The 14,692-nt window shown below is 37.3% G+C and overlaps 1 protein-coding gene across 1 annotated transcript in view; it reads right to left on the bottom strand.

Moving 5' to 3' along the window:
* Window positions 1-14,692, bottom strand: part of LOC107286494 (cilia- and flagella-associated protein 44) — a gene marked incomplete at its 5' end in the record, with an annotated part of 39,837 nt that overhangs the window by 2,352 nt on the left and 22,793 nt on the right. The window contains 9 exon segments of the mRNA XM_029283951.1: window positions 1,533-1,588; window positions 2,146-2,416; window positions 4,282-4,427; window positions 6,316-6,543; window positions 7,211-7,363; window positions 9,454-9,564; window positions 9,915-10,124; window positions 11,737-11,831; window positions 13,991-14,090. Of these exon segments, the coding sequence (XP_029139784.1) occupies window positions 1,533-1,588; window positions 2,146-2,416; window positions 4,282-4,427; window positions 6,316-6,543; window positions 7,211-7,363; window positions 9,454-9,564; window positions 9,915-10,124; window positions 11,737-11,831; window positions 13,991-14,090 (1,370 nt within the window).

Below are 14,692 nucleotides of genomic sequence, written 5' to 3'. Positions count from 1 at the left end.
CGCCTACATCGTCCATATAGGACGACTCGGGAACTCAACTCCTACCCCGGGCAGCTCACCGATCCCCTTATGCCCAGGGGAAAGGTATCAAGCCGTTTGACAGCAGATGCTGGCTGTCAAACCGGCTTTTACGCAAAACAGGCGGGAGGCAGCAAACAGCTGCGACCAGCGAAATCGCCTGCCACCGGAAGTCTCCACAAAAAAAGTTTTTATATACTGTAGCATTGATTAAGCTGGGCATTAACACATGAACTTAGTTAACATAATTAAATGTTTGCAATAGTGGGGAATATAGTGGGTGTAGGATGATGGTAAAGGTGGGACAATGTGGGACCATGTGGGACAAACATCATGTCAAGTGAAAACCAGAATCTATGAACATCAACTGGCAGTCAATTGCTACAATCCAGATCCCTAACCTCTACCCACTACCCACACTGACCCTGATTGGAGCAATACAAAAATCATCAGCCACACTACCACCCACCATGCACACAAGTTTATCAAAGCCTGGCACTCCACAAACAATTCCATCAACAGACACATCAATCTACAACCTCTCACAAACCCCTCAGAATTCAAATTCAAATCAACTGCACAGTCAACCAGCAATGGCACTGATCCTCAACCAATCCATGCAATTTTCCCCAACCTGCACTTCACCTCCCAATGACCCTCACTTGACATGACCTATCACAAACCCCATCACAAAACCCTCACCTGACGTGACCCTCACCTGACATGACTTCCCCATCACAAGACCTACTGACCACACAAAGCCCTTATAAGCAGAAGAACACTGACATCCCCTAAATTCTGCTGAAGATGTTACCTAGCCTGGTAACAAAACGTTTGGAAACCAACCCACAAGCTTGGAGAATGAACCTCTATCCTCATAATTAAATATGACTGTAGAAGACCACTGAGCCCAAATAATGAAAGAAAAGAGGTCTCCAAGTAGCATTTTTAATCTTCATGCTCTGACCCTTTCTTCTAGGCCAGAGGCTTGGTAGTCTCTTACTTGGCATCCGTCCACAAACCTTGGCATTGGAGAGAAATAGGACTCTCATAGCCTGTACTGTATTTCTGGTAATTAAATGTCAAAATATAAAAATAGAAGCTCTATAATGTTACTTTCTGACCATATACTGTAGTGTATGGGTATGTGGCCAAAAAAATTGCATTTCCCCTTCCATCCTTGATCCACACTTACGATTTTAAGAAGGTCAAATCTAAAAAAAAAATCTCATATTTTTAATATTAAAATGCAAATGTTCAAAATTATAAATATAGAGCTACTGAGATCACAAGACAGTATCTTCAGAGAAAATTGCAAAGGAAAGTATAATGCTTCAGAAAAATGTAGGAACTCTAGGCAGGAGTCGTAAATGCCACTAAAATTACTTTATTAAAGTCAGATTCATTTGGAAATGTATTTGTTTCTCGAGGGATTGATTAAAAATAAAAATAAGCATAAAAGAAATCTAGGTTTCCAAAAATAAAGCTTAATGTCTCACTTTTAGTAACCTTACCTGTAGGCATATATATCCTCAATATCATCTGCTACTTTCTCTTTGTCAAGACCACTCTGCAGAAGAATAAAATTAAATAATCAATGCTCTTTCTATATGTGGCATGGATTCAACTAAAGCTCAGATGGAATTCCAGATAACTTCTCACAATGTTTTATAAATCATAGCATTTTTTTCTAATAATCTTCTCTTCCCACTTTCAAAGCAAGCTAATATATGTAGGTAGTCCTTGACCTACAATTGGTTGTTTAATAATTGTTCATAGTTATGATGGACTTCAAAAAAGTTGGTTATAAACTATCTTTGAAGTTACAACTGCCTACCCCCCTCCCAGCAGTCACATGATTGCATTCCAGGAAATGGGCAATTGGCTTACTTTGTGACCAGTTGCAGTGTTCCATTGTCATATGACTGCAATTTGAGGGTTTTGCTGTTTTCCACAGGACTTCCTGTGTTTATGTGTATATTTACTTGTGTGTCTGCCTGTCTTCCCTCCATCCCACCCTCTCTATCTATATAGGTTATGGAGAAAACTGAGAGTATTTCCCAATCAACAAGTACTTCAATGACAGGGGGGAAAGTACAGAGTAATGCATTCCTGATTGTTACTTACTCTTGGAGAAGGCACTTTAGTCTTCAGGACTTTCTTAACTTCCTCAGCAGAAAGAATGTTATAGGCAAAGATGTTGCCATCTGCTCCACAAGTTACTAGAAATCGATCATCAAAACTGGAGTATATCCCTTGAATTTGCCCATAGTCATTATCATGCAAACTGAAGGACCAATATCCAGCTATGTTGTCCACACAGAGTTCTTTGCTATGGAGAGGATAAATCCTCACTATTCCATTCTGCATTCCACAAAACATTAGTAAACCTGTGGAGCTGAAAAAAATAATTAAAACATGAACATGATGGTTTTTCTTCATATACTACTAAATCTGTTTATGCTGGGGATAAAACAGAAGGCATAAGTCAGCCCCAGTAGGGAGACCAGAAGAGATAAAACCCAGGAGTTCTAGAACTACTTTATTTACATTAGGTATAATAACAGAATTGTGCATGTCTAACTGAGCTGTACTTCCTAGGGCCCATGCAACCTTGTTATACTTAATGAATCAGGAAGGTGTCCAGCTAAGCTACTTCCATATACATGTTGTTTCTCAGGGCTTAAAAAAAATATTTAACCCTCCTTTTGCCTAGGTAACAATTCTTGCACATTTCCATCAAGACAATCTTCCTTATTGGCCACATCAGATAAGACACCGAAATATCCTACGATGATAAAACTGTCAGAGAACTTCATTGCAGGCTTAATAAGTGACAGAAACAATAACAATATTATTTCTCTACCAAGCAGCAGGTTGCCATATTGGAGCCCATGCACATTTGGGGATGTCACTTGAATAATTTATGAGCAGACAGGAAGTTTCTGCCTCTTCAAAACTCTTAAATTCCATATACAATTTGATATCAAGTATACAAAGTTTGCTATTATATTCACTACTTTTTGTCTCTCCTGGTACCAATAGTGGGCCGAAAAGAGACTTAAAATCTGTGACCTTGGAAGGAGCTGACTGCTGACAAAAAACAATACGGTTTCCACTGTCTCATTACTGCTTTCCTTTGAGGACTCATTCGCTTTGCCTCTCTTATATTTTCCAATCAATCAGAATAGAGCTGGAAGGGACTTCGGGGGTCTTCTAGTCCAACCCCTTGCTTAAACAGGAGACCCTGTATCATTTCAGACAAGTGACTGTCCAGTCTCTTCTTAAAAACCTCCAGTGATGAAGCACCCACAACATCGGAAGGCAAGCTGTTCCATTGGTTAATTGTCTTCATTGTTAGGAAGTTTCTCCTTAATTCCAGGTTGCTGCTCTCCTTGATTAGTTTCCAGTCATTGTTTCTTGTCCTGACCTCTGGTACTTTGGAAAATAATTTGACCCTCTCCTCTTTGTGGCAACCTCTCAAATACTGGTATACTGCTATCATGTCTCCCTAGTTCTTTTTTTCCTCTAGACTAGCCAAACTCAAATCCTGCAATCGTTCTTCATACGTTTTAATATCCAGGCCTTTAATCTATGTGCATACAAAAAGACACCATCGCCTCATGCCCTTTCATGAATTCGAGGACTATTCTGAATTTCACTGCTTGTTCTTTGTGTTCCACAATCAGACCTATACATGCAGAAAGACTATATCTCGGGCAGGAGGGGAATGAGATATGAGACCACCTCCATGTTAGTACAACATCATGAGAGTAAGAGGAGAGATTCACTTGCCTTGGCTTTCAAAAACTAGAAGCCAGTTTTCATATTTTTTCATATCTGGTTTTAACACATAAAATGAATTTGAGTAATATATGACCAAGAGGCTTGGATCTGGATACAGTATGAAAAGGGGAAAAGTATATTTTGCCCTTCTATATGCTTGATCAAAGAATGAGAACCGATAAAATACTTCGTTATTTCAAAATAACTATATTTTGCTCAGGTTAAATAAACTTGAGAGCAAGGAAAAAGAATACTGCCCAATCAAACACAGAATCAAAAACATCCATAATATCCACACCAAAATCAAATGGTTTTGTTTTTTATCATAATGTATCTTCCATTGTACTTTAGTGTATTTTTACATTATTTAGCAGTACATTTTAACAAATATATACATGCATAAAATAAACATTTTTTTAAAAAAAACATTAGCTGTAAAATTCTTTCTCATTTTACAGGTCGAAAAAGCCTTGTTACCAAAATGTGATGCGATGAATGGGAGTTTCATCTGCATCTTCAATAGGGATAACATCAAAGGGTTCATCCTGCCGAGTCTCGGGATCTTTTTGCTGCTGCTCAGAGGAAAATGCACAATGATACAAAAATCCTGTGTCGTATTCTCCCTGGGGAAAAAAGACAATGTTGTAAGAAGTTATTGGAAGAGTTTTGTGAAAATATTATAATTGTTTCATATTTATGCACTCATTCTATACCCAGTTGTGAATAAACCTACTACAGTTAAGTCCAGTTCTCTGCTTTTCACAAAAGGGCTCCATTGAAGGCAATATTTCAAATCATCTAATACACACCCTGTTTTTATTTTTATTTTTTTGTTGTTTTGTAAAGGAACCTTTCAGCTCTGTTAAAATCAAAAGGAAACTGGTTCAGTAGCATGGAAAGATAAGGGCAACTCTTATATATAAGAAGCATATATTCGCACATAATGGTTTTTCCTTTTGCATTTTTCATTTAAATATTAATCTTGTATTGGGGGTTGTGTAGAACAGTGCAGTGTCAAATCAGCAATGGGAATGGTGTTGCTAAGAAAACTCAAGATGATATAATCCTTTCCTTATATTAAAAACTGCCAATAAATCTGGAAGGCAATGGAGTTAAGTGAGTTTTCCAAAACTACTTTATAAGTTCTATAAAGCAGAGAGAAAAACTCCTTTTTTTTCTCCACCTAGGAATTTGTATTTTCTTTAAGGATAGAAACAGATTTAAGCTACAGTTGCTTTTTATATTTTGATAATTGCACAGCATGGCATCTATCTCAAAACATTGTTTCTTCATCCCTGCACTCCTAAGAATAGTACTGAGTGCAGCCTGAAGCAATCACAACACCTTATTTATTTATTTAGCATATAGCGATGTAACATTAGCCAAGAGACTACATTACAGGTAGTTCTCGAGTTACGAATGTAATGGAGCCTGCCCATTCCATTCGTAACTGGAGGATTTGTAGGAGTGAATCGCGTACCTTGAACGCGATTACTCCCTGCTTTTGCCCATGCATTCGCTAACTGAATGAGCGGGTTGTTAAGTGCGCATGAGGTATCTCAGGGTGGGGAAGGCCATGGGGGCCTAGTGATGGAACAGGCCCCCAAGGCCTCCCCGATCCACTGAGATACCTCATGCTTCCCCCTCCCATCCTGCCGTGCCTGAAGCACTTAGCTTGCAAAGATCTGTCTCTTCTCTGCTGCGGTTTCTTTGCCTTTGAGGGAAAGGAGAGTCGGCTTGGAAATGATTTTTGCACTGAGATGGTTGCGACTTCAGGCACCCATTCTGATGTGTGTGCCTGAAGTCACGTGAGATCACAGCCCCTAGAACTTTTCCAAGCCGACTCTCCTCTCCCTCTAAGGCAAAGAAACTACGGCAGAGAGAAGAGAGATCTTTGCAAGGCAAATGAGCCTGGGGGCGGCAGGATTGGAGGGGAAAGCAGTTGTAGGGAGCGAACAACTGCCGCGGTGCTGCAACAGTCATAATTTTGGGACTTGGTAGTAAACACTAGGGAGCACTTATCGCTTAACTTCGATCGGGTGCTAAGTGAACTGTCATAACTCAGGGATTACCTGTATTAAGACAGAGTAGTAGTTTGAGTGCCTAAGACTGCTTGCCTGTTTGGTTCATGCTTGTGCACTTTCCAAGGTACACCACAGGGAGTGAACTAGCTCCGCACCAGATCACAGCACTTAATCGAGACTAATGTAAATATCTCATCTCACATAATTAATACCTAGATAAAGTTGCTGATTTTGGCATCAAGTCACCTTTTCACCCAGACTTTCACTCTTTTCCAATTTACATCTAAGCCTCTTGAAGAGGTCTGAAGAACTTATAACCTTATATGCTATTTTGGGACATTTAGGTTTACTTAAGAAAAATACTTGAGTACCAAATATAGATTTGATATTATTTAATTTATAATGTATGCCCTTCCACAAAATGAGAAATAAGAATACATTTAATAACTATAATTTAAATTTAATAATTTAAATAAATAAAATTTACCAACGATAACCAAAATCTCCCGGGATCAGAGTAAAATCCACAAAGGATGGGACTTGGAGTTTCTGGGATGTAGATTTCTGGAAGTGGTTCCTCTTCAACAGGTGCTTCTTCGGGCAGTTCTATTTCTTCTAGCGTTTTCCCCTGATCCAGCTGTTTTTTGATCCATTGCTCCTTTTCTTTCGCCTTCTGTTGTTTAATTTTTTCTCTGTGTTTAATTTCCTCTTCTCTCTTTATAGAAGCAATGAAATTCAGTGTAAGATTAGGCTCTTGAAAGAATGGAAAGCATAATACTTAATATGGTTCCACATATACCTAAACAGGACATAACAGTGAACTTCACTAACAGAAGATGCTGCTCAAGCATCTTTAGTTCATTAAAAATTATAAAATATTTCTCCTCTGAGCAATCCTATTTTCATGTCAAATACAATATTTGGATCTTAAATTACATGTATGGCAGAAAACAAGTATTTAGAATGATTAACTCTGAGTCCTATAGTTAATCTGTTAAAATTTCTAAAAATAAGTTCACGATTTATTAGACAAAATGAAAATGTTATGTAGTGACACTACATTTTTACTGCATATGTTTTTACCTCCAAATGTTTAATCAACCTGTTTTGATATATGTATGGGACAGGACGGGATGTTCTGGAAGCAAGACTGGCTTTAGGCTTTAGGCTAAGGAGACACTGCCCCAGGGTTCCAATGCTGTCCCTCACTCTGAATCATTCTAAAATGCAAATCTTCACATTGGTGAGATATATAACGTATCCCTACAACATGGGGCCCCATATATCCCTGAGCTGCTACAGTTGGGAAGGCAAACAGAATGTTTCCCAAGGAGATTACTCTATCATGGAAGATTTTCTACAGTATTAGTACAATATTTTACCAATATCCGAGATTTGATGCTCCAGAAACGAAAATATTCTGCAGGTAGATCTTTGATCCTATAGGTAGTTACTGCATCGTAGGCCATAGGGTCTGGAGCAGGAACCTGAACAACGATGCCATTCTGACAAAGGATAAGGAGCTTGCTCTCTGGCTGTAGATAAGAACATGAAACAAAACTAGCAGGCATGTATATATAATACTTGATTTTGAAAAATAGGACAAAAATAGGCTTTATTATAACAAAGAAAACATACCATTATGTTGTTGCTTTTGTCCTGCATAACTGCAGGTTCCACTTGTTTTTGTACTATGTTTACCTAGTTCTTGCAGCAAAGCCACAAATGCACAGTGCAACAATAGTTTGCTTTTTAGTAGGCTTGCTGTAAAACCTGATGCTGGTTTTGGCTGAAAAGAGTGACAGCCCTAAGGTCATCCAGCTGTGCCTAAGAAAGAATTAGAACCCAGATTACCCAACTCCTAATTGTGGAGAATTTTTATTCACTGATGTACCTTTGGTATGTTACTCCAGAAAAATTGTTAGAACATATAAAGATATTTAATTTATGTTGGCAATGTGGACAAAATGAAGGGTCATTTTATCATGCTTGGTGGACTTGTAAAAAAAAAAAAAGCCAGAAAATGGGTTTAAATGCATACAACAATACAAAATATTTTAAAGACTAATGTTCAACTGAAACCAGAACTATTTTTGGCTGGGACTAATGAACAGACAATTACAAAAGAGCCATGGAATATTGTTCCTATATATGTTCACTGTGGCAAGACTGCTATATGCACAACACCCACAACAGAGAAATGGTTAGGAAAGATGACAGAACTAGAAGAGACGGCAAAATTAACTTGTTTATTTAGAGAAAAATCAATGATTATATTTATTAGTGACTGGAAACCCCTTGTGGAACTTTTGCTGAAAAAAGAAAAAATTAACACATGAGTTATGGATTTGATGTTAAGAATGGGTGGAAAATGGAAAGAAGGAAATTATGGTGTAACCTAAGACAGGGAGGGTAAAATATAAATGTAACAGCTGTTAAAAAGATTGGAAGCCACTTCTTTATTGCTTTTTATTTTGTCTTCCTTTTTTGTTTCTATTTTTTTTCTTTAGTTCTTTTTCACTTTCTCATTACTTTTTTCTATTGTTTTTCTCTTCAATTCAAATTTCATGGTTTCATAAATATTAGGGGGGAAGGGAGTTTAGGCTTATGCTTCCTGTGATTGTGCAATGACTCAAGGCTTATTCCTTGCTTGACTCCTCCTTCCAGCCTGGCTGGCAGCTTCCCAACAACAAATGTCAATGTTAATAGATGGATATATAAGAATGATATATAAGAATGTCCAGGGTCAGATTGCTTGAAGTCTTAATAATAAGATTTGTTTTTGTTTGCTGGAGAAAATAGAATATATATTTCAAATATAGACTCGATAAAAGTACTGGCAATATAGTACAGTCTTTCAGAATGGTTAAAAATGAATCATATAAATGTAATTTATTTAGCAAACTACTGTGGGAATAAATATTTTATAGAATTTTCAAATTTTAAATAGTCTTTTTCTCAAAGCACTATGATTAACTTACACAACTTACACAAACACAAACTTCCACATCATCACTTCCAGTCTTACTTTCCATCTTTGTTCTGTCCATCAATATACTGTTTTAGTAATAGCAATAGTACTTAGACTTAAATACAGCCCCATATAGTGCTTCACAGCACTCTCTAGGCAGTTTACAATGTCAGACTTTGTCTGCAATGGTGTAATAGTGCATTGTAACCACTGCACCGTCTGGGTGCATGGTTTTGCAATAAGATGACATGTCAGATGTTAGATTTTTCCTATTTCTTGGATCTGAAATAACAATGTTTAATTATGTCTGTTTCTGTATCTTCAGAGATGCAGTTTTCAGGTATAGTCTTTTTTTTTAGTATTACTATGATAGTGAAACTAAAAACAAAACAAATCTCTCCCAGTTAAGTAAATGGGAAAAAAGGCAGATGAAATATATAAATACATAGAAATAAATGCACATTGGTCCAAAAATTATAGTCTTCGCTATCATTAAAATGTTCATCAAATCACTTAGAATATATCTAGATCAATATTTAAATATATATTTATTTAAATAATATAACTTGAATCTTACAACACTAGATCATTGTAGTTAGCAAAATTAACAAACATGAGGTTCATATGTACAATAGAAGCAAATTAGCTACTCACATGAGAATGGGGTGACCATTGTAATGCCTGTACTGGTCCTGGAACACTAATGAATCCAATAGGTTCATATTTATCGTCAACAGTAAAGAAGAAAACAGTTTTATCTTTGCTCTGAAATAGAAAAACTTGATTGTTAGTAAAATCATGCATTGCAGCTGGAGCTACATATGTCCAGGACCAATCATTAGTCAATTTTCTTTGCAACAGAAGGTCATCAGAAATGTGCCTCCATTATCTTAGCAAACCACAGAGTAATACATTTGAACTCATTGCTTCCCTCAAATTCATTCTAGGCCAAACTTTTTAATCACCTGAAATCACCCCCAAATCATAGATTAGGTCTAAGGGTATAGATCCTACTTTAGACTTGATCATAGAGCAAAAATTCCAAGTCCTACTTTTCCATGCATGTTTTCTCATGTGGCCTATTAACAAGTATTCACAGAAAAGTCAATACATACCCCTGTGGCTAGCACTTCCCCGTTACGTTCATAGGCCAAAGCTGTAACTACAGACACATGAGGTTTAAAAGCCTGTTTCAGACGCAAGGCTGCATCTCCTACATTTTCCCGTCCAGCAATGACAGGCAGTCCTTTGGGATTATAAAGTTCAATTATGCGAACAACGCCATCCTGAAAACCTACAGCAATAATACCTCCTTTGGGATTTACCTTAGACAAAAAAAATGTTTGCATTAATATAAGGTACCTACAGAAAATATCTCCTAAATCTGTGACACTTTATGATATATAAAGTTTGTATCATGATATGATATGTATGATATGAATAAAGAACAATTTTGCATAATTGTGATTGACATTTTATTTCCAAAAGGCGGTATTATATTGAGATATAATGTGGAATAAAAGCTGTACTCTGCAGAAATACAAATCAAACCACTCAAATGGCTGTCTAATCTCTGTTTGAAATGCATTGAGCGGAGATCCACTTCTCTGGATAATTGGTTCTGTTATCAAATTGCTCTTAATGTCTTCCCCCCCCCTTTCCTCCTTCATACTCTCATTTCAACTATTTAAGTTTGTTTAAACGTTTTCCTGTTTCTCTGTTTTCCTTCAATATTTTCCTTTAAGAACTGCTATGAGTACTATTTATTGCAAAGATATGAAGGTTCTACTCAGGTTGTAATACAATCATACAACAGCACTGCCTGTCACAGCTGTGATGCTTCTATGTTGGTCTTCATTTTTGCTTTTTCAAACATATATTCTCTTTCAAGTCTTCCTATACAGGTAGCCCTGCACAGGTAGCCCTGCACTGATTATAATTGGGTCTGGAATTTTGGTTGTTGAATGAAGTATTCATTCAGCAACCGACCATGTGGCCACTTTGCTCAATGACTGCATTCCCATCTCTCCCAGTTATGCTTGTCAAGCAATTGTGCAGATAGCAGAGTGGCAGAGAGAGGACCCAGGCCTCTGGGCATGGTGGGTGAAGAAAGAGCTTGGGTCTCCAACCATACTGAGGCCCTCTTCACCTAGCATCAAAGAGAACAATTTTAAGAACTCCCTCGGCATGCTGGAGGAACAGATTTCAATTGTGGCAAAAACACTAGCAAACAACATTGTTCTAGAAGACTCAGAATGCTGGCGTTCGCTAGTATTTTCCCCTATGGAGGGATGGAAATGATGGTGTTTGCCAAAATACTAGGAAACACTAGTATTTGGAAATACTCAAAATGCTGGGATTCACCAGCCTTTCCCCTTCTGGAGGGTGAAACACTAAACACTAGAGAATGCTAGCATTCTGAAAGACTCATAATACTAACAAAAGCCAGTCTTCTGGAAGGCTCAGATGCTGGGATTTACTAGCATTTTCCCCTTCAGAGGGGTGGATACATGGCTAACAAAGGCTAACAAATACCAGCATTCTGAAAGGCACACAAGAATGGCATTTACCATTTTTGTCAGATTTGAGGTCCATTCCTTTCTCTTTAAGATTGTATCATTTCCCTTTTTCTTATATTTCCCTTTTTTAATAATGAAATCCATAAATTATTAATTCTTTTTTTCTATTTTCAGGAAAAACTCCATGAAGTGTTTCCTAACAAATGTACTCACTCTCACATCTTCTGAAAGTTTATACATTTCTCCAAAATCAAGGTACCAATAGTTCCTAGATCCAGATAATGAGAACATGATTTGGAGAAAAAACAAGCAGATGTTTCCTCAGTTTTATTGAGCCCCATCATAAACAATTGATTTTTAACAGTTTACACCAACCAGATTTAATCCATGTACTCTTTTTTTTCCTGTGTGTACTTACCAATGTTGGAGCCCAGGTAAGTGCTGTTCCTCCCTGTTTAAATTTCATATCAGCTAATTGCATCTTGCCAATGTAATCATAAATACGCACTGAACCTATCAAGATCAAGTAAAGAGAAAGATCAAGTAAAGAGAAAGATCCCAATGAAACTCGAATTACTTATTATCTCCATATAAATGTATATGCTGTTCTTAGTTACAAAATAATTCTAGCTGGTTTACATATTAGGAGTAAAACAATCATAGAATAGTAAAATACAACAGTAAGACATAGTAATACTAAGTGCACTACTTATACACAATTAGTAATATGAACCAGTTTGATGTAGAAATTAAGACATCAGGCTAGAAATTGGGGGGGTGTGGATTTCCAATCCCACCTTAGGGACAAAGCTAGCTGGGTAACCTTGGGTCAGTGTCTATCTTTGGACCTAGAAAGAAGGCAATGGCAGAACTATCTTACTAACAAATCTGTAGGGACTTGTCCAGGCAGTAACCAACAATTAGACATGATTGAATGGGGAAAAAAACAGTGACACATAGTCACACATTAACTTCCTTTCCCGTTTTTTTCCCATCAACATTCACATAATACCCTAATTTCATACTTTTAAAACTGTTCAGAATAATTTCAAGAGATAGCTTGACTTAAAAAGTCAAGACAGCTTACTCAAAGAGTAAATTTAAATTTTTCCGTTTCCTTCTGGAAGATACAATTGCTATCTTCTTGCTTCTATGGGTGGTGGGGGATAGGTGGGTGGGGATCTTTCTACTACAGAAAGATTCTTGCCATTCACAGAAAGGAATCTTTGGTTCAAATCCACTCAGAGAATTTTCTCCTGAACAAAAAGAAAGCTACAAAAATCTGTGTCATAGGAATTGAAAAATTCAAGGACTGTTCAACTTGTTGCCTTTGAGATACTGAAAATGGTAATCCTATATATTCAGGAGATGAAAAATTGGAATAGGTGGAATCTATACCATCTCCAACACAACTAATTAATGTAATTAATATTTACTTTTAAATTCATAAGAAAATGAACTAAAAAAGACTAAATTGACAAGTGATTAAATTGGTTTTATCAAGTAAACACTGTGGACATAGTTTAATTAGACTTCAGTAAGGCATTTGACAAAGTAGACCACAGCCTACTTTTTGCTAACATAGAACAATGTGGGATAGACAGCATACCCACCAGGCGGATTCGAAAACTGCTGACCAAAGGCACTCATTGTATAGCCCTCTATGGGACTACATCTAATTGGAGGGAAGCATCCAGTGGGGTACCTCAAAGTTCTGTCTTAGGCCTAATACTCTTCAACATCTTCGTAAATGATTTGGATTTGGGGACAGAAGGAGAACTCATCAAATTTGCAGACAACATTAGACTGGGGAGAATAGCCAACACTTTAGAAGATAAGACTCAAGATACAGAAGGATCTTGACAGTCTTGAACACTGGGCCTTATTCAACAAAATGCAATTTGGTGGTGAGAAAAGTAAGATCTTACACTGACGCAAGAAAAAAACAAATGCACAGGTATAGAATAGTAATGACTGTGAGAGGGATCTAGGTATCCTAGTGGACAACCACTGAAGTATGAGCCAGCAATGTGCTGCAGCTGCCAAAAAAGACTATGCAGTCCTAGGCTGCATTAACAGGGATAGTATCAAGATCATATGAAGCCTATACAGTGTATACAGCCTTGGTAAGACCAGAATTGGAATACTGTGTCCAGTTCTGATCACAATATAAAAAAGATGTTGATTCTAGAAAGAGTGCACAAAAGAGCATCAAAGATGACAAAGGAACTGGAGGCTAAACTGTACAAGGAATGGTTAAAGGAACTAGGTATGTCTAGTCTAATGAAGAGAAGGACTATGGTGATATGATAGCAGTCTTCCTATATTTGAGAGGCTGTCACAGAAAAGAGGGGATCAACCTATTCTTCAAGGCACCTCAGGGCAGGACAATGAGTAACAGGTGGAAGATTGTTAAAGAGAGATCCAACCTAGAATTAAGGAGTAATTTCCTGACAGTGGGAACAATTAATCAGTGCAATGACTTGCCTCCAGAAGTTGTGGGTGCTTCAACACTGGAGGTTTTCAAGAAGAGACTCCACAACTATTTGTCCAAAATAGTATAGGGTCTCCTGCTTGGGCAGGGGGGTTGTACTAGAAGACCCCCAAGGTACCTTCCAACCTTATTATTCTATGTTCTAAAAGCAAAATTAGAAGGAGGAAGGTATACTTACGGTCAAGAGCAGTAGTTGCGATGATATATGTAACTGGAGATACACTTATGGCTTCTATCTTTCCAGAATGAAAAGTAAACAGACATTCTGGATCACGTGTCTATAATGGAAATAATTAAAAAGGCCTTTAAAGGGCTATTGATAAAAACAATTTAACAATGTACATGTATTCTCTTTCAATTGTTTTGGTCTCATGACACATCTGTCAGATTCTAAACTTAATTCTTATTTTTAGTAATTAGTATAAAATTTTCTATTTGTTTACTGTCTGGATGTAATTCCCCTCAAATTTTCATTACATACAGACACTGCACTGATTAGGATGAGATTTTCTCAAGAATTATTATATTTCCCATATTCCGAATCTATTGTAATGTAGAATCTTAACTTGTTCTCATCCTAGTGGATAAAATGCTGAGCCAGAAACCAGAAAACCCTAATTTTTAGTCCTCCCTCAAACATGGAAGCCAGTTGGGTGACTCAGGGTGAGTCATTTTTCTCAGCCCAACTCACCTATTAGGGCTGTTGTATAGAAAATAGGAAGTAGGATACCGCATGTCTTGTACACATGTGGATATGCATGTATTTGAAGTTATACAGTCTTTTAAAACTTATACTATTTATCTTGGGCCAGTCACTCTTTCTCAGCCCAACCCACCTCACAGGGTTGTTGTTTTGGGGAAAACAGTAGGAGGAAGGAGT

The sequence above is a fragment of the Protobothrops mucrosquamatus genome, unplaced genomic scaffold, assembly GCF_001527695.2.
Source record: "Protobothrops mucrosquamatus isolate PMUCROS unplaced genomic scaffold, P.Mucros_1.0 scaffold_96, whole genome shotgun sequence".
Taxonomy (NCBI): Eukaryota; Metazoa; Chordata; class Lepidosauria; order Squamata; family Viperidae; genus Protobothrops; species Protobothrops mucrosquamatus.
The sequence above is the reverse complement of the archived record's forward strand: the minus strand, read 5'-3'. Positions and strand labels throughout refer to the sequence as shown.